At 36.9% G+C, this 20,915-nt stretch overlaps 2 protein-coding genes across 2 annotated transcripts; both read left to right on the forward strand.

Annotated features, from left to right (window-relative positions):
• The first annotated feature begins 17 nt into the window (after window positions 1-17).
• On the forward strand, window positions 18-13,596 carry LOC146487844 (integrator complex subunit 7-like). Its single transcript, XM_085127821.1, has 26 exons — window positions 18-162; window positions 815-944; window positions 1,286-1,432; window positions 1,956-2,009; window positions 2,349-2,432; window positions 3,802-3,848; window positions 3,945-4,027; window positions 4,602-4,718; window positions 5,598-5,720; window positions 6,258-6,372; window positions 7,568-7,669; window positions 7,798-7,892; window positions 8,016-8,112; window positions 8,443-8,594; window positions 8,726-8,887; window positions 9,046-9,093; window positions 9,224-9,379; window positions 10,053-10,247; window positions 10,413-10,516; window positions 10,617-10,682; window positions 11,125-11,221; window positions 11,331-11,372; window positions 11,603-11,701; window positions 12,024-12,132; window positions 12,897-12,979; window positions 13,179-13,596. The coding sequence occupies exons 1-26, from the start codon at window positions 54-56 to the stop codon at window positions 13,404-13,406; spliced, it is 2,844 nt and encodes a 947-aa protein (XP_084983947.1). The 5' UTR covers window positions 18-53; the 3' UTR covers window positions 13,407-13,596.
• Window positions 13,597-16,286: 2,690 nt separating this feature from the next.
• LOC146487845 (uncharacterized) lies at window positions 16,287-17,290 on the forward strand. The gene has a single exon (XM_085127872.1). It carries the CDS (start codon window positions 16,580-16,582, stop codon window positions 17,144-17,146), a length of 567 nt encoding a protein of 188 aa, XP_084983998.1. The 5' UTR covers window positions 16,287-16,579; the 3' UTR covers window positions 17,147-17,290.
• Window positions 17,291-20,915: the final 3,625 nt, after the last annotated feature.

Below are 20,915 nucleotides of genomic sequence, written 5' to 3' on the forward strand. Positions count from 1 at the left end.
CATGCTCGGTGATGAGTGCTTCTAGTGTTGGTTTATGGGATATGTGATTCAACATGGCGGCCTCGTTGAGCTTTGGATCTTTGATGAACTTTGGAGAGAAATCTTCCAATAATTCTGACAGCTGGCAAGATGCAAACAGTGCGCTAGCAGAGCTCGAGAAAGGTGCTGTGACTGACTGAATTGCTTGGCTGCTTGGTTCTTTCATGCCTAAAATAAGATCGCTTTGCTAATTTTCGCTAGGTTTTCCCATAAAATGATCATTCCATATGATTATCCTTCCGTTTGAAAACACCTAGCTTTGTGCACCTGCAGAAATGACTATCATATCATATTATTTTTTCTATCGGTCTTCTTACATGTCAGTCGCTCTGTTTGTAGTATCTTTTCAGGGAGTGTGGGGTGATCTTATCATTAGTGGTGATGGGTGGTTTTATACTGGGGGGAGGGGGCGGGCGCTAATCGCCGTAAATTATTGAAAAAATGCCCAGAACCCCTGTTTTGTTGGCGTGGTTCAAATTCATTCTTGACACAAGAGCTACTGGGAAATAGTTCCTATCATAACAATGATGATGATGATGATGATAATGATGATGATGATGATGATGATGATGATGATGATGATAAGTTTTTCTCTTGGGGGAGGGCATAGAATTCAGTGTAATCATCTTTCTCCACTTTATCTCTTAAAAGCTATTTAAAAGCTGACGCATTAAATAAACCATGCTTTGTAATAAATAAATAAACCAATCAATCCACAAAACAAATAAATAAAATGATGATGATGATGATGACAGTGATTTTGTTTGTATCCTAGGGCTGCGATCAAGCAAAGCAGGAGAACAGTGTGAAGCAATAGTTAGGTTCCCAGGCCTGTTTGAGAAATATCCATTCCCAATCTTAATCAACAGTGCTTTGTTAAAGCTTGCTGATGTTTTTCGAGTCGGGTAAGTATTGGCTATTAAATGTATGTCTTGTAGAAGATGGTCTCCTTGAAATCAGTTATATAACTTAATGTCATTTTTTTTTAGCTGTTGAAAATTTAACTGTCCAATGTAATCAGAATGTTCATGTCTTATTAAATCAGCTATTGATGAGACAGTCATTCATAAATCAGTCAGAAGACTACAGACAGTTGGTCAATCAATCAATCTGTCAGTCAAACAATCATTTAAATCAGTCCATTAATCAATCACATTGACCATGGTGAAAGATAGTATACCTTTCTAAATATTTCAAACTATGAATTGATGATATATTTAAATTTGTGTTATACACTTTTTTTCAGGAGTAATTTTCTTCGGCTTTGCATTCTGAAGGTCATTCAACAAAGTGAGAAGCATTTGGATAAAATTTTAAATGTTGATGAATTTTTGAAGCGACTTTACTCTGTGATTCACTCAAATGATCCAGTTGCAAGAGCAATCACTGTCAGGTACTCAGTGATCTTACTTTAGAATTTAAAAAAAAAGTTCTTTCAGATTAGTGTTATTTCCTTTGCTGCTGGTGGTAATAGTGGTATTTATTTCTAGCTGAATTTTTGAAAAAGAGACCATTGAAAACTTGAGCACTTTTCGTGCAATGACATGGAATCATGGATTTTATGGCTATGAGAAAGTTCAGAATGATTCACAAGAGTGAGGAAAGAAGAAAGAGCACCTTTTGTATTTATGTTGGCAACTTTACAGACCCCACTCCCAAAGACGTATAACTTGAGTGGGCACATTTTCAAAACTCCAGCTAGATTTATAATTCTTTAAATACTTTTGAGCACATATCTGGTTTAAGTGTGAATAAATAAATCATTATATTTCTGATTTGTTTTACTTGTTGACTTTTGTAATATTTATTGATCAGCTCTCTCTGTAGTTTTTTGATTTGCACTGAGTCTTGTCATTGGCTTTCTGCAAAATTTCATTATTAATTGTTTCATTGTCTCCACATTTGATTGTTTTTAGAGTTCTTGGTAGCATTGCATGTATAGTATCAGAGAGAAAGAATGTTCATCACAGGTAAATTAACTGCTGTAGTTGATGACTATGATGATTATCATGATGATAATGGTTCTTCGCATGCATTTGCCAAGGCTCAGTGTGTTGATAATATTTGAATGAAAATGAAAATCATAAGCTAGGGCTGATTGGGTTTGGTTACTCTTTAGTCCATTTTATGTTCAGTTTTAATAGTTTCTTCATCTCATTCTGCTTTGATCAGTCATGTTTGGTTGTGTTGTCATTAAGTTTGCACGTGTAAACAGCTGACATTAAGTACTGCTAATCAGTGAGTAGACACTGTACAATAATAACAATGTTTTGTAAACCTTTATTCTCATTTGTGTTATTACTCTGTAGCATTAGAAGCAGCTTGGAGTCACATGACGAGGTGGAGTTGGAAGCCGCTATTTTTGCAACGGACAGGCTCTGTTCACATTCAAGGTATTAGTCCTTTAGATACAACATGTTCAGTGTCATTGTACAGTGTAGTATAAATAATGAAAACTTTGTGTGAAGCTAAGAGCTAATAACTATTTCAAACTACTACCTTTGTTGCACTTAAACAGTGCAACTTTATTTTACAGACCGTCACTGGTGTAAGGCTCACATATTTTCTTTTCCATTAGCTGACTTAAAGTAGATACTACTGGCAAGGAACAATCTTTGCTCTGAATGGCAGGCTGTCTTGTACAAATTTAATTTTTATAAATTAAGAAAGTTTTACAATACAATTGTAAAACGCAGTTAATGGAACGTGACGCCCTTAGCCCCGGGGGGCATCTCTACGTACTGTACTTTAGACTTATCACTGTATCATTGTCACGTTGGTCAATAGTCACATTGTAATTTATTTCGACATTGCCTGGAGACTAGTTAGTTCGCTTTTTCTGTATGGCTTAACCAGTGAATGGTGCATTCATGTCTGGTTTGCTATGATGTAAAGTCTATCATAAGCATAGTACAACCCTGGCCATTGGCCCTGACATTGAACGCTGTCTAGCTTTAAATGTGTGATAGAAGGTTCTAAGTCACACTTGGTTACGACATGGTTTTATCTACTGTTATGCTGTAAAAAATGTACCCTCCCTCCCTCCCTTTGGGGGTTGATCCGTGATATAACAAATAAACTTGGGGATGCCTATCGGCGTTTGCGCTTCGGTTAAGTCTGCGTAGCGACTTCCTCAAGCTAAGTTCTCTAGTTCATTTCAATGACTTTTGGTAATATTGACCTGCCAATACTCCGGTCCGACCCAGCAGCGCTGGAGAGATAGGTGAGGCATGATAGGTCATTCAGTTAATTAGGTTTGCGCGTTGCTGGCCTAGATGGCAGCTCGTAGCGCTCTAGTTTTGCGACCTGCCAATATTCTTCTTGGAGTGGCGCTGCTGGCCTAGCTGTGCTGCTGTTGCAGTGCGTTGTTGTGTTTTGTTGTTGTTGGCCTAGGTGCAGCTGGAAGTGCCAGAGAAGTGAGGCCTTAAAATGGTCACGCAATAGAAGTCGCCAGTCACGCCAATCGCCGAGCGGTGTCCCCCAAATTAATGCCAAATATGTCTAGTGGTCCTTACTTTAGTTTATTACTCTACGTTTCATTAAAGCTTGTGTGTTTGGAAATATTAAACGGAACAGTGACATTAATAGTAATTTGTTATTGATGCACTGTACATTTTCTTTTGTAGTGATTTATTTGTGCAAATAATATTTATTGAAAAATCTTATGCAGACATCTGTATAATTGTGGACATTTTGCTAAGAATCTTTAAGGAAAAACTTTGTTCTTATATATGCATATTATTTGTTTTCTTTTATCAACAGAGAATTTGCCTCTGGTCTTTATAACAAAATAGCACAACTAAGTGAAGGTAAGAATTCTTTTCTTTTAGTGAAATCAAAATCTACTATAGTAACCTTATTGTCATGAGTACAAGTGTTATAATGCTTGACTGTTTTTTTTTTAGGGCTGAGTACACCTGTAGATATGAAACTCAAATTAATACCTATTTTCCGACACATGCATTATGACCTTCAGTTAACAGCGAAGGTTAGTAGTTAAGATGTATTTAGCAATAATAAATTATTATGATACAGATCTTCTGCCCCATATTTAACATTTAATAAATATTGCAATAATGATATTAAATATTTTTTCTTTAAGTTTATGCATTGCTGTCTTTATTCATTTGTTAGCAAATGGATTCTTTTAAGTCACCAACTCACATTCACTTTGCTTTAGACAAACTCGAAATGCTAGTGAAATTCTATGAAAGCTAAACCTAAACTGAAAGCACCAAAGCCTGATTAACCTAATCCTGGGTTAAGGTGAACTTTGATTCAAGTTTAATTTCTAATCAATAAAGATTCCTCAAATTGATCTTTCTCTCTCAGTTTTGACTTAGACTTTGCCTTATCATTTAGCTTAAAATTAGCCTGTAAAAACTATTTTTAAACAGGAAGATGAAAATGTTAGTTAACATTAATTTAATCGTGGAATAGTGTTAATCAAGTTCCGAAGGACTGGGCCTAGAGTTTAAGTTACGTTCCATTGTATCTGATTTTGTTCATCCGTAAAGTTATTCAAGATGTTGATTACTTCTTTTGTTTGTTCCACTGTGCAGGTGCATGAGTTGTGTTCTTCGCTGCTTGTTTCTCACCCAGCTTGCAGTTTTGTTGTTGTCACTCTTCACACTTTGTCCTGCCTTGCAGTATCCTCCGTGATCGACATCCCAAAACAGGTTTATTAAACCAGGTTTTGGTTACTTATTCATTGTAGAGGAGTATTATACTACAAGATCTCCTTATACAAGATCTACTTAATATGAAAATTATTTTTGTTTGTTCGTTTGAACTTTTTGATTTGATGACCATCTGCCAGGCCCCTGGTCTTGATAGGGTTAATTAAACTAGGTTCATATGTCAAACATCCTGCATAATCCATTGCAAGATTAGCTTTGCTAATGGCAATAATGCAAAATTAAAGATACACAGGCAGGGTTTTTATTAGAAGCTGTGACCCAGGTACTGGCACCCGTCTACTTTGAGCAGAGTACCTGGCTTCTGGAACTTCTTGTTGTCCATGTAGTTGTTGGATTTATCTTAAGACTTTTTATTTTTGTCATACAATAGTGGAATAAACAAATTCTCAGAGAGCACTGTACCTTTCTTTTCTAGTATAGTTGGGTAAATGATGAGTAATGACAAAAGGGGAATTTCTTTTCTAGAATGCAGGAAAATGCATTCCTAGGAGTCTGATTTTTAAAAATTTCCCAGGGGAACATGCCCCTAGACCCCCCTACAAGCTCAGGCTTTCAGTCCTCACTTAGTCAGGGTACCTGCCTACTCAACATCATGTGCCCCTCTACTTCAAAACTTAATGAAAATCCTGGTTTAGGGTTAGGGCTGTGAACTTAATTTAACAGTCTAGCTCTTAGGTGTCTTTGACAGCTCAGTGGTAGAATATCTAAACTAGTAATCTGTTCAAAGGTCATACAACCACTGCAGGTTTAGCTCCTTTTAGAAAATTCGGTTATTTTTCTGAGTAATACCCGCGTCACTGACTGATATAATACATAAAGCATACCATCAACAGTTCTTCCATGTATTTTTCATTGTAGGCTGAGCTGTTGCTCAGATACTTGGGTCAGGATCCCAGAAAAGTTGTTAAAAATCATGCACTCACAGACTTAAGGATGTTGGCAAAAGGTGCACCGCACATGTGGAAAGTGCAGCATATTGAGGTAAATTTGTTTGCTTATAAATTTCCTTTATTTTGTGTCTTATTGAAAACTGATACCAGTGCTTATATAAAAGTTTAGCCCATCAACGGCTGTTTGTGATGAGTTTTGTTCCATTTGTGTAGCACTTGTTGAGTGAGTGTCAAATTAAGGTGGCTAGTATAAAACACAGGTCACATTTCACGGTTCATTGTGATCTTTTGGGATAGTGTTCAGGGCTAAGAGACACTATATGTCTTGTTTATGTGTTGATTGCACAGTGGCCTGTACCTACATCCTTTAAATTATGGCCTGTGTTTTGTACCAGACAAGTAAACTCTGTGTCATTTGTTCATCTGTCAGAACTCTCTGCATACACAAGAAAGAATGAGCTGAGTTGTGTCTTGTTTGTGCTTTCTCTCACTTATTATTGTAAATCTTTTCTTCTCAAATGCTCCCCTCACCTTTATCAGAGAGGAACACTCTTGTATTGTGTATTGTTATAATTTATTAAATAGTTACATGTAATGAAAAATGATTCCTTGACAATTCTCTTGCCAGGCGCTATGTGAGTTTATCTTGACCAGTTGTTATGATTACCTAACATTTGCGTCACTGAGAACATTGGTAACTTTATCAAGATCTGAAGCAGTTGATTTACTGAGCTGTGACAAAGGTACAATGTTCTGACACTTTACTGAAAAAAAGATAGAAATTTTACTCACTTAAAGCATTGGTAAGCTGGTAAAGGGAAAGGTGGAAATACTGTGCTTGGTTGTGCCATATAGAAAATACATTGAGAATGATGTATTATTCCAGAAAGTGACACAGGCATACTCGGAAAAAAAAATCCGAGTGCTCCTATCAGGAGTCGAACCTAAGACCTTCCGATTACTAGTTCAGATGCTCTACCACTGAGCTACAGGAGACTCGTGGGAGCTAAGGCCATTAAACTAGGTTTAACTCCTGATAGGAGCACTCAGATTTTTTTTTCCGAGTATGCCTGTGTCACTTTCTGGAATAATACATCATTCTCATTCATTCACCAGGCTTGAAATATAACATCACATTTATTTCATATACCACACGTTCGACATTCAAATCCTAGCAGTATGCAGGATGTTTGTCTCATGAACCTAGTTTAATGGCCTTAGCTCCCACGAGTCTCCTGTAGCTCAGTGGTAGAGCATCCGAACTAGTAATCAGAAGGTCTTAGGTTCGACTCCTGATAGGAGCACTCAGATTTTTTTTTTCCGAGTATGCCTGTGTCACTTTCTGGAATAATACATCATTCTCATCCATTCACCAGGCTTGAAATATAACATCACATTTATTTCAGAAAATACATTCTACTTAATTTAATAGATAAAAGAATGAAGAGAATGATTTTTCATGTGTTTCACTTTCATAAATTCTATTTGGTTTCAATGTTCTGAGAATGATTCTTTAACAAGGACATTTGAGCCCCAGGTTGCAGATCAAGTCAGTAGGTCTTTGTCTACACACATTAAAGGGCGAGCTAGACAGTCAAGTGTTTTTGTTTGTTACAAAAAGGTTTCTTTTGTTTCTCGTTCAACAAAAGATCTCCAAAAGATGCCGCTAAGAAAACTGAGTTTTTTGTATACATTATTTCTCGAAAATGAAGACCAAACCAGTGAAAAAAAATACAGGGCAATGTTTGTTGACAAAAACGAAGCCCACATGCAAGAATTGAGATAAATCCGGGAAAAAAACAGCCCAACATTCAACATAAGGGGGTTATGCATCCAGCCCTTCAATACTGAGCACAAATAAAGATTATTATTATTATTATTATTATTATTATTATTATTATTATTATTATTATTATTATTTTTGTTTTTTCCATTTAGTACTTGAGGTTTGTCAAAAGGAATCCAACTCTTGTAGTTCAGCTGTAGCTGCTTTAACGTCAGAACTTCTTGTCAACATTGCTGTGGCAGGGATAAAGAATGGTGTGTTAATTAATCAATATTGAAACTGAAATTTGTGTCTCTATCTTATGACATCTGCTTTGTTTTTCTTTCAAGAAAGCTTTGTTACACAATCTTTAATATTAATGATTTTTTCCTTAATTTACCAGGTAAGGAAGATGTTTCTCTCTGTGAACAAGCTGTTATGGCGGTGGAGACCTGCACTGTTGTTTGTTGTGTCAATGAACAAGTCCAGCCATTGAAGGTAAGAAAACGACAGGGCTGTAGCGTACTATTCCAAAAGTATTTAGCATCAAATTGTTTTTAAACCAGGCAGATTTAGTTGTTCTTCAAAACTGAAAATTATATTTATTTTGTTGTTTTGTAGGTGTGTTTGTCATCAATGAACAGCTTAGTGGATAGCTATCCTCAAGCTGCTTCTTCTCTTGCGGAGAGCTTAGCAAGTCTTCTGCCCTCAGCATCAGGTAAGTACTCTAACTGTAGAAGCATCTCTTTCTTTTTGGTCTCAGTGCTAAACAGAAGGACATGAAAACGAGGATTATTTCTGCAATGTTTGTTGTGTTGTGAAGGAAAATCAGTCAGGTACAAGATGAGCAGATCACAAGTTTTGATGGCTGTAATAATTATTGCGAGAGGCTTGACATGTTTTTCTTATTGCGGTTTAATCTTGCACCTGATTGGTTGGGGCAAAATAAGTGTAAAAATCTATTCCAAAAGTGTTTGCACTTTTCTGATTCAAACAAATTAATTTATGACAATCTCCTTGGAATAATTATAATTTTTTTTCCTCACAGGTGCTGTAGCACTTGCATTATGTCGCACATTGGTCACCATGGCAACACAGATACCAGTTGTCCTGGCACCTTTAAGGAGAGAAATTGTTTCGCACTTTGCCAAAGTTGTTGTGAGTGCCGATGATGACAGCCAGGAATCAAAAGATTTAGTCGTATGTTGACATTGACAGCTTTAATTACTGGTTCTATGGTCTCTCACTTAAAAGAAATAATGGAATGTGGTCGCCACTATTTCAAGTATTTATATGATGGAACTGTTTTGTTTATTTTTTTGACACCACAGGTTGGCATGGCAACTCTTATCTTCCAGTCATATCGAGGTGTGTCACGAAAGGAAGAAGGAAGTTTAAAGTTAGAAGATTTCATGCTGGAGCAACTAGGAAAATTAACAACTACATCAAGATATTGGACTATGTTTAGAGTTGGCAAGCAAGCCACAAGACTGGTAAATATGTCTTTATAACAGAGATGAACTTAAGTTTGAGTTCAAAACAAATTTCAGACTGATACAGCTGTATGCTTCATACACTGAGAACTATAAGCTGTCAAGATAACATGGCGAATTATTTTGATACATCTCACACCTTTTCCTTCAATTATCAGGGTTTTCACAGCCTTGCAGCTAAACTTTTTGGGAGCTTGTCATCCAAGGTATGCAACACTTATATATTTTTGCTGATTGTTAGATTATTTAATATGTACACTGTTGTTTCAATAAATTATCATGGTAATTTAATATTCAAAACAAATAAATTGTATAATTTCCTTGTTTTTTCTTTAGGTGGCATCCGAACACTTCTACTTTTGGCTGACGGCGTTAAAGTTCTTTTGTGAAGCAGAGAGTTTGTTGAGTGTTGAATGCGATACTCAGCTGGCCCTGTCAAGACAGATAGCCGATGCCACTGCTAAGTACCACAAGGGCATCACCACACTCAAGGTGTGTCTTGATATGTTGTACTTCAAATTTGTTTTTAGTTTGAAAATTCTCAAACAGTTTAATTCTTGAGAATGATGTATTAATCAGTAAATGACACAGGCATACTTGGAAAAAAATCTGAGTGCTCCTATCAGGAGTCGAACCTAAGACCTTCTGATTACTAGTTTAGATGTTCTACCATTAAGTTACAGGTGACTCGTGGGAGCTAAGGCTATTAAAGTTTAATTCTTATTTTATGTTGCTCAGATTCATTAGGGTCCTTTAGATTCTAGTATGAAGATGAATAGCAGTACAACTACAAGTTTTTCTAATAGACAAAGAATGCGCATGAGTGAACTAGTGTCATTTTAGAAGGAAAAATGACTGAGCCATCATCATTTTACCACTAGTTTTTCTCAGAACAGGGTAGTGGTGAAAACAAGTCCTTGAAACGTAGGTGATTTTTTTTTATTTTTTATTTTTTTTTAATCCTGAAAGGACTTAGTTATCATTATTCAAAACAATAATATTGCATCAAGTTCGTCTCTCACTATGAGTAAAATGAAGCTTCCTGGAATATATCTCTTGTTAGTGCTCCACTAAAAACTTGTTATCAAATCTCGTATTTGTAGTCATACTCAAACTAGAATCGAAAGGTCCAATCATAACCTGGAGTGATCTTTGCTGTTTTCAGGCTTCTGTTTCTTCAAATCGCCAGTTTTCCTTCCAATGTTCCTATACTCGCCTCAGGGTTGAAATGTTCCAGGCTCACAGCCTGCTTCTTGCATCCTGTGCAACAATGAAATCCTGTCCTCCTCCTGCCATAGCAACAGCTGTTGCCATGGCAACCGGTCAAGATGTTCAGCGACTGAGTCATTTTGCTACTCAGGTAAGTCTGTCAGGAGAGGTTGAAGGAGAGTTACAAGACAAAATATTATTACTGTCATTCACCAATTATGACTAGGGATACCATACTGGTCAGTTCAGAGACAAAGTAGAATTGAAAAATAGACAATTTTACAGTAAAGAGGCAGCTTTGCATTTTTTATTTCAGATGACAGAATGCAGCCAACAGTTTCGTAGTCTCGGTGAGAGATATGCGCAGTTGTACCACTCTTCATTTAATGCAGATCCTGTCAGCCTTCAGAGCATTGAAGTGTATCCTTTTACATGAGAGATTTTCAAACTAGGTATTTTAACTTCCTGTAATGAGTGATTGGACTTGTGTTCCTTGACAATAATAATATTATTTGTTTAGTCTCCAGCAGAGCTGTCTTTTGATATCACATAGTATTGACGTGTTACTGAAAACTTCTCAGCCCAGGTAAAACAGCTTGTTTTGAATTTTTTTTTTAACAACAACAATTTATTTACAAATCCAGATGATATCAGGGGCTTGTCCCACAAATAGCCTCAAAGCTAGTCTAGGCGGGACAAGACGAGCACAAAAATGTAATTGAAAAAAATTACAATAAATTAAAAACATGCTGGAAAACGGAAAAACTAAACTTTACATAATTTGAATTGATTTTTTTTTTTACATACTGGTACAACTTTACCCCCCCCCCCCCCCGCCCAGGCATTTGTACGCACTGTTGTGTATCCTGTGGAGGTTGGGATTAGTTTAACTTAGGCATTGACAACCTCATTGAATCATTAAGTAATGAATATTTTTAAATTATGGCTGAAAAGCCTTTTAGGATTGATTAATTAATAAAGTATTCTTTATTATTATTAATTAAACTTATGTTGTATATTTTTCTCAGCTCTTTAGGTGATGAAAGAAGCACTTTCAATAAGTCCTTGATATTAAGACAGAGCCCACTTTCTTTGGCATGCACAGACATTTTAGAAACAGTGGAGGTTTGTTTGAAAAACTGTTATTTTTAAAATCACTCTTTGTGTGTTTTCAAAGGGTATTTAGGATGAACTACTATTATGATTATGATTAATTTTTAGTTTTGGTTTTCAGACCCTTGCAGTTCAGCTGGAACCTCTTCCTGTCTGTCATTTGGTAAGACAAATAATTAGATTAAATAAATTCATTCATTTAAGTGTCAATTTTGTCCAACATCGCTGACAATATTATTTTGTAAGGGTCACTACAGGGAGGAAGCATTAAAATATTTTAAACGCCAGATTGTTGCAAAACCAAGGTAAACAAACCAAGAGTTGGCTGGAAAACTGGTCAGCACTGTCAGTCACAGGCAAACAGTGACTGGAAATATCCTTTTTTTTTTTCAGCAAACTGAGTGTCTTGTACGAGCCTCAATGACACTTCTCAAAGTACCATTCATTTTCCCAAAGTTCTTTTTCTCCAGTCAGCAAGCCACATTTCTGAAGGTTTGTAAATGCATGTGGTGTATACTATTCATTGCCAAAAATATCCAACATAAAAAGGATAAGGTTTACTTATTATCACTACTGGAATTAAATGCTAAAAATAATGTCATAATGTGTCTGAACATAACAAATTTACAATCGTAAACTAATAGGGGACACCTAACTTCATCTTAATATATTAAGAAAGGGTCTCAAAGGTTATTTTTGACTGTACGAAACTTTACATTGTCATGATGGAGCACTGTTTGAACCAACTGCAAAGCTAGCACCATGATCTTACTGTGTGCAGTATGCATGAATTTTTATATACTATTCCCTTCAGCTGGCGCTGTCTCCTTCACCCAGGGTCCCTTCAGAGCCTATTGTGGTCACACTGGATACACAGTTTGTTCTCAAGGTAGAAGGAGTCATTGAACACGGTCAAAATCCAGGTAAAGTAACCTCAATATACTCCATGAGCTGATTTGTGTATGTAATGCAGTCAATTCCCATAATTATGGACACCCTCAAGAACACGAGTTGGTGTCCTTTATAGCGAGAGTCCGTAATAGCGGGAATTTATTTCAGTCAAACATCTGTAATTTATGTTTGCCAGGAATTTAGCTGCTGTCAGTATTATCAGGGTGTGTGTAATAGCCAGGTGTCCGCAAGGCGAGAGTTGACTATATAAATTGTAGACCTCTTGCTCTAAGGCCATGTGTCTACTCCAAAATAACTTGCTATATGCCTAACCAGGTCGTATTGCAGACTAGGGGTGATTATAATCGTGAGAAGACTGTTTGTCAAATACTATTAGAGATGGATAACCTGTCTTATTTGTTGGGTAAAAAAACCTTCTCAAACTGATTAATAATTCATGAAGAAAAATCAAAGGGGATCACTATCATGAAGGAGGTTTGGAAATATGATCTCTACTAGTGCACAAAAACTGGTTTCATTCCTCCTTGGCTGTGGATGGTCAGGACGAAAATGGATTGAAGTTCCTCCTATGTATCTTGGAAAAATGGCAAAAAAAATGACCATAGTTTATCCTTGCTGGGAGAAATCATTTTATATTTTACTCCTGGTGCTCAAAGAGCAATTTCATGTTAGAGAAGAGGTTCTTATTCAAATATTTGGGCAGTTTTGACCAAGATACTGCAAAATCTCCGCGGCAGTGCCCCCTAAAATGATGTATTTTATTTTTTGTTGTCAGGTCTTTACCGTGATGTGCAGTCTGTTTGCCTGTCAGTCACATGGCAAGCTGAAGACAAAAAGCAACAAGTTTTAGATGGGAAGGTCTGTATTTCCGCCTTCATCACTCCTCCGTGAAATCATGTACTCCTTGTAGAAAATGATGGAACAATTTTGAATCTTATATAAATTAAAAATGCAACAATTCCCTCCGTTACATGAAAAGTGGTGTAACCCTCCCCACCACCCCCCCCCCCCCCCCATGAGACCGACAGTGATATCAAGGGTGTTTTCTCTGTTCCAGTCTTCCCGAGATAATGTGACCAGTTTAGAACAGACAGTGGTGCCGCATCATGATTACTTTAGTGCCCAGTTCCTGCTCTCATTCAACTCGCCAACTGTTTATCACGTGATGGTATGCTCCAGTGTGATTGACAGTTCTGGAATACAGTGGAATACAGGATCCCAGAGTGCCTTGCAGGTCAAGACTTCAGAATCTACCTCCAGAAAACAGAGAGCTTCCAGGTCATAGTGAATACCTAGACAATACCAAGAAGTGGAGTGTATTTTCTCTTGGGGGCAGTTGAACAAGAAGTGAAATATTCAAAAGCACAAATGTCTAAAAGAAAAAGGAGACTGTTCTCGATTGAGAAGAATCCTAAATTTAACTTTATTAACAATAGTGAGAACAAAAATAATAAATACACGAAAGATTTAGCACTGCTGTGGCACTTGTCATTCCACAAACTTGAGAACCAATCCTTTCACATGATTGGTCTCCTTTATACTTCTCTCCCTGACCCCCCACCCCACCCCTGACATAGTCCTAGTTGCACTGAATGCACAGAGAGAAACCTGTATGGAGGAAAGGCTATCGTGAGAGGTGGGTGTTTAGACAAGGAGAAGCAGTGTTATTGCAGAACAAATTGACATTTGCAAACTTGTGTTACTGGATTGCAATAGAGGAAGGAAGCAAGTCACCCTAGCAACAAAGGTCACGTCACTAAATTTTCATACTACTGACTTTAACTTTTGATCTAATTTCATTTAATTTGCCACACCTAGGACATACAAGGTACAGATACAAACACAAAGCAAAAGGGAAAAATAATAATGATAATAATAATAATAATAATAATAACAATAATAATAATAATAAGGAAAATGAAAGATGATAACCGTGTATTACAATGGAAAATGGAAAGAGCACATCAAAATTAGCAAAATGGTGGTTTGAATTTTTGGGATGAGTCCTGTTTTATTGTTTCCAAGAAATGGCTTGTTGAAGGACAACACTTTATTTAATCACGTATCGCATACGAGCAAAGCCTCGTTTAAATGAAAAATGTTTTGCATCTATTACACTATACATGTAGTAGTCACTATTTGCGATAACAACTACAACGAAAAATAAAGAGCTAAGAAAAATTAAAAGTTTAGTGAATTACTCCCGACAAAGAAAGCAATTACAGTCGTCTAGGGAAGTTTTTCTTTAGAGTTAATAGCGAATCTGATGTTCTAATAGGGCTCCCTTGGTTAGAAATGATTGTAACGACCGGGCACAGTTGCTCGAAGCATGGTTAGCGCTAACACGGGTTAAATACCATGACAACCTATAGGTTTTAATACCTCTTAACCAATGGTTAGCGCTAACCATGCTTCCAGCAACTCAGCCCACTGAAGGTTGTACCTTGATTAAAGTATGACTGACTGACTGACAGGGACTACTCCCTAGGAGAAGACACCCCCCCCCCCTCCCTTCCCCTCGCCGCCCATACACACTTCCACTTGTAAGTGGACCTTGGTGCTTTCATTCATCAGTGAGGCCAGACACGTTGATGCTTAGTTCCCTGCGAGAAAGGTCTCTCTTCAGGGTGTAAAACTTCTTCGCAGGCTAGTTGATTCTCATCGTTTCTATCTTCTCCACCATCAGTACTTCGCTTCACCAGTGAATCCACGAGAGATGGAGGAACGGGGTGGGGTTCTCGTCCAATGGATTGATGCGTTCAACAGTCACTGTGACGCAGACAGTTACTGTAAATTTGACTTCTCTCTAGACGTTTAGGTAACCGAAACTACATTTTCTGGCGAAAATGTATAGTTTACTATATATTTTCGCCAGAAAATGTAGTTTTGGGTACTTAGACGTCTAAAGCGAAGTCAAGTTCCTATCCGCTTGAAAGGAAACGATGGCGGAAGTAAGCTGTCTGTTGGGTAATTTCCTTTGCTCGGTATTAAAACAGATTTATAACACCTGCCGAAATATTGGCAGGTGTTTATATTTATTCATCGACTGGCATGATTTTCAGTTCTGTGCCTACACGGCCAGCGTGCAAAAGAGCTTTAAGTGCTATTTTATGTCAGCCTATTATTTTTAAGCAATCGTAATAAAGTGATGTTGTTTTTCCGTAGAGATGTGATGGTGATCGGGAGCAAAATAAACATCTCGGAGGTTTTTACTGACAACTCTACTGAACACCCTGAAAGCTATTTGGATTTTATCAACAGAGTTGAATAGTTAATTTAGCCACTGCAAGAGATTCGAGTGCTGACGTTTCGAACGTTATTCCTTTGTCAGAGCGAAGCCTTTTGTGAATTTGCTCTGATGAAGGGCTAAAGCTCGAAACGTCAGCACTCGAGTCTCTTTACGGTGGCCAGTTTACTTTATCAACTCTCAGTGATATAAAATAACATTTTATAGGCACAAAGGAATAATTTCATTTTCATTTTCATTTGCATTCACACAACTGTTATTCTGTTTAATCAGTTGCACTGTGTTTTTCAATTTTTGCTTGTGGAAGAAGACCACTGATGTGCGGAATGTTTTGATTATTACATTTTTATTATTGCAGAGCTAATGGAGAGTATGGAGTTGACTTCCGTGACTTGTGATAACGTTGCGTGAAAAACACACCTTTCATATCGTAATGACGTCAGCCATATGATACATGCTTTTTGCGCCTTCGAGCGAGTTCTCAATCACGAACGCCTCCACTCGAGTACAACACAAGATATTTCTTTCTTTCATAACATGAGATACGGCTGCTTTCATAATCGGTTAATTTCCCTAGTCACGTTTCGTCTCATGGTGAGGAGAAATTATCTTTGACAGCGATCAAAACCAGGCGATTGTTTTAGGGTCTTTCCCTGCAAAGTACGCAACTAACGATAACTTGATTGGAAGACAAGCTGTCAGTCAAGTATAGTCATGGCAACAATGGCGATAAACGTCATGTTGCGAGAAGGTTCAAGGAAGTTCTGGAAAACAAGCCGGCGAGTGAACGTGATTTTCTTACCCTGTCAAATTTTCGTCGTATTTGCTTCGAACTCTGATAGAGTTTTGCTGCTGAAGTTCTGTGGATTCTTTCATCTGTATCTGGCTCCTTTCTAGTAGTTTTCTGTCGGTGAAATTCAAGGTTTCATGAACTGTTTCACTTTGTGGTGCAATGGCTCGCCGATTCCGTGACAAGTGAACAATACAATATTTTGTCCGGAGTTTTGCCACAACTCATCTGCGCTATTTGCCAGCCAGTTTTCTTGGTTCTTTTATTGGACACTCCGTCTACTTCGTTACCTTTTCAACCATTTAACGAAAAAGGAAAGGCCTGGATACTACGAGATTCTGACAAGCGCGGCCAAGAAATCGGGGAAGTCAGCATAATTGCTATATCATTTCATCATCGATTTGCTACTTCCTGTCGCCAAATGTGTCTAACAGAAGCAAAGAGAGAGCAACAAGAACAGTTTGTGCAGTCCGCAGTCAAGAAACAGCAGCGGAATAAACGCAAGAGAGAGCCTGACATGTATGTGGCGGCCGTTTTAGAATGCACAGTGCGAAGAATTTGCAGCGAAGTGTGTTCTAGTTATTTTTGTCTTTGTACGCCTCCAAAGAGGAGGAAACTTAGCACATCCGAGGAGAAAAGTGAAACAAAAACAATCGGATCTTCTACAGATCATCAAGATTTGCTACAGACTAACAATTTATTGAAGTCAAGTGATTATCATAAACCCTCTTGTGACATTCGTGAAACTTTTGTCATACCAGAAACATCCCAGAGTGTACCAAGCGAGGAGTCGGAAGTTGAAAACTTTCTACACAGTTTAACCATGGAATTAACTGAGTTACCGTCAATTGAAGAAGTAGATGAGCTGTTAAGAGAGATCGAGTATAGATCGGATTTAGATGCCATGGAAGAAGAGATTGGAGCGCTGTTGAACAGTAACTCTGACGATCCATTCCATCCCGGAATGCTCGAAGTATTGTTTACTTAGCTAAACCTAATATTCGCAGACCAACATCGCATTTATTTCAAGGACAATTAAACAGTTATTCTTTCAGTGGGCTGACGGAACGGACGGGCCCAGAATGAGCTCGATCCTCCTATCAGACATATCAGTGTCCTGAACTAAGATATCCCCAATCCGTATGTGAGGTGATATGGGCGGTATGTACCTAACATGCAGAAAATATTTATGTCATCCGCTTTGAAATATTTAAAATTGTTGTACACCATTTTTCATGGTTGCCATTGTTGTTTTGCTTTTCTGATAATTTATTATACAGAGGATGGATTTAAATTGGGAATATTTTACATATAAAATAATTTATTGTAAGAAGTATATTTATAAAGAAAAGTCTTTTCAAGATAATTATGTTTAATTATATTTTGACATAAAGGTGGGTGGAGTCCTCCCCTCCAAGGGAGACGAGAGGGGATTTGGGTGGAACTCCCAACCACAGCAAATTCCTTTTTTGGGTTTGTTTCACCAACTGGAAAATGTATCAACTCTTGCAGGCTAAATCAGACTTCCCAGATTAATTTTAATTTTATTTGAAAGACTGAGTGCAAAAGGGGCCTATGTGCATTTTTAGGCCATATTTGCTGAGGTAGAAAAAAGCATTTTTGTGGTGCAATCAGCCCACCAACAAACAAATTATTGTTAAGTGCATAAAAATTAGATGACTTGTTCCATTTTTGTTCAAATTGGGAGTATTTTACAATTTGGCCTAAAAATGCACACAGGCCCTTTTTGCACTCAGCTCATGTAGCTGTTCACTTTGGTGTGTATATTGTCTTGTACTCAATCTAGAAATTAAACCAATACCTGCTGATAATTTCAGCAAATAAAAAGGTTAAGTTGATCAATTGCATTGCAGTGTATTCAAATTATGCAGACAACGGCATGACAAATGGTCTTTTCACCTGAGCATTTTTTTTTTGTTCCCATGCAAGTTGAAAACATTTTGCCTAATTGACACCTTACTCAGGACTTTTAATTTCAGCCTGAAAATGCTAGAGTGAAATACTGAAATATAACTGCTTTAACCTTTCATACTGTTGTCTGCATTATGGACACACAGCAGTGCAATTGATTGAATTATAATTGTTGTGTTAGAGAGGTTTTTGCCTGAGTGTTGTAAGTAATTTTGTTTTTGCTTTGGTTTAGCTTTACTGACTCCGTTATGATTGGTTGGTGTAGTTTGCTCCATTTTCTCAATCAATGGGAAGCCATACTAAAACCAATTGTGCCTTGGTCGCACATGTTTTCCTCTGCTTGGTGCCAGTTACATGTAATTACTTCAAATTCTGATTGGTTTATAGCTCCGTTTGTCAGTTGTGATTGGCCAGAGTAATATTACTTTGGTTTGGTTCTTAACAACACTCAATCTAAACCACTCTATAAAGAATCAAAATAATTCTAATTATTAATAACTACTTCATTTCCAAAAAGAAACCTTAGAAGTGCCATAAAAGAAAATAAGCCTCTGGGTGGTAAATCAAATTATGGTAAATGCCTTTGTAAGGAACTAATGATACAAAGCCAATTTTATTACCTCAGTCGAATTTTAAATACTTTGTATACATATAATTTTGATAAATATACATATAATTTTGATAAATAAAAACAAGTTTGAAATGAAGATTTTTCCTAGTCTGACTCCACCTGTTACCAGACTGCAGATTGAGAGGTGAAAGTTTGAACGGTCACCAACCAGCATTTTATACAAACTCATTTAAAGGTTAGGTTGAGTTGTGTTCATTTCTTTCTCAGTTTTTACAAACTTGAGTGGCAAGGTCAAGCATGTTCAACTGTGTCACAGCTGTGATTATTGCAATATAGGGGATGGTAAGAAGTCAATGTGCTAAAACGAGAGACACGTACTTAAGTTGGCCTGCCTGCTCATGCCAGGGTAGGGTAGCAGGTAGCACTCAACTCAACAGTTAATAACAGGAATTAAAGGCAACATTTTTGCGGGCGCGATGAAGCATTTTGATAGATTTCTCCAACAGTTTGTTTATACATATCACCATTAAACCTCGGTGGAGAATAGTAAAATATACCAACTGACCATGGTTATTACTAAACCACAGTACTTCAACCTCACAGACTGTTTATTTTTTACAAGCAGGGCTAGGCCAGGGCTTTCAATAATATTTGAAGGGTTTTCGGCAGGACTATCATAATAAGTGCTTTGTTTTCCATTAGAATGAAAAACACCCCGTGTGACTCATGGTCATGTCTCCAAAACATGTTTGTTGAAATAGTGATACTAGAAACAGAAAGAGCACTCAAAGTTATTTTAAATCCCAAAATTATGTGAAAGAAAAACCATCAAAGGAAGAGATTTTATACCAGTGTGAGTTTTAACATATTATAAGGATTTGTATGGCTGCCATGTTAGCCAAAACTACAATTTAATGGGGGTTTTTTTTGCGTAATGTCTGAGTTTTGTGCACAATACCAAGCACATTTCAAACATTCCTTAATTCTGAAGTTGATTTTGAAAAGATGTTATCCATACATTAAATAAAACCCATTCTGGTTATGTGACGTGATTGAAAGTTCAATATTTCTTCATCAATGCAAATTTTAAAGTGGAAATCCTAGTGTTATATTTAGTTAGAACATTTCCCCCTAGACAAGAAAAATAGTCACATGATCTCTTAATGTAAGTGGCCTATCACTCCAAACAATACAGAGACCAGTTATCATGCAAAGATAACTGAAATTAGAACTGTATTTAGTTCTTGAGCAGAATGCACAATAAACAAGAAATAGCTTGTAACCATTCTTTAAAATGCAAGCAACCTACACAGAAGAACCAACAACCAACGCTTGTTTGAGACTGAACCAAGTCAAGTGAAGCAGTCTTATAGTTGTGAACAAAAAACGACAGTCAAGAATCAGTATCCCTTTTGTGTAGGTCGCTTGTATTTGTAAAACAAGAAATCTCCTTAGTTAATTTCTCACCTTCATGAACTCTTTGAATGATTTTTTGCTTTCATTTCTATATTTAACTATTTATTCTTATTATTTTATAGAGATCTCCATTTAAACCAGCTATGCTGAACTGGAATTTCTGTATGAATAATGTATATAAATAAATAAATAAATAAATAAATAAATAAATAAATAAATAAATAAGCTATTTCTTGTTTATTTAGCGTCTTCCTCGAAAATTAAAAACACGACTACATTTTGTACATGATAAGCAGTCTCTGTGCCAAAATAGAGCTTATCTGGATTAATTCCAAGTAAAAGAAAAAGCACTTGCAGTAGCCTTGCAAAACTCTTTGTTTCACATGTAAAGTTGATGGCTGCTCTGTTGTAGTACCCATTGGAGGGTTACATGCTTCATCCCTCTTGGGGACCAATGTTTGAAAATTGCAAAGCTTAGAATTCTGTTTTCAGCACTTTGAGCAAAGTCACATTCATTGTTTAATGTAACGGTTTCATTTGATTTGATTATAGAGTTAATTATCTAAATAAATATTATATTTCATAGGGTGTAGTGGGAATTATACCTGGTTGGTCAACAGAATACCTGCTGAAGCTGCTTCAGTTACCTTGCTGGGTCTTATTGGAATCACTGCTGAGCTAGAGGTGTTTAAGGAGAGGAAGAGAAAACAAACTGGCATCAGATATGGGGAGGGGGATTCATCATTCATAAATGGAATCTTGTGGGGGAGGCAGGATTCTTTGATTGACACAATTCCACCATGCCCTCTTCAAAACATTAACTTTCTCTTAGTCTATC

Source organism: Pavona decussata, unplaced genomic scaffold (assembly GCF_977016875.1).
Source record: "Pavona decussata unplaced genomic scaffold, jaPavDecu1.1 SCAFFOLD_13, whole genome shotgun sequence".
Classification (NCBI taxonomy): domain Eukaryota; kingdom Metazoa; phylum Cnidaria; class Anthozoa; order Scleractinia; family Agariciidae; genus Pavona; species Pavona decussata.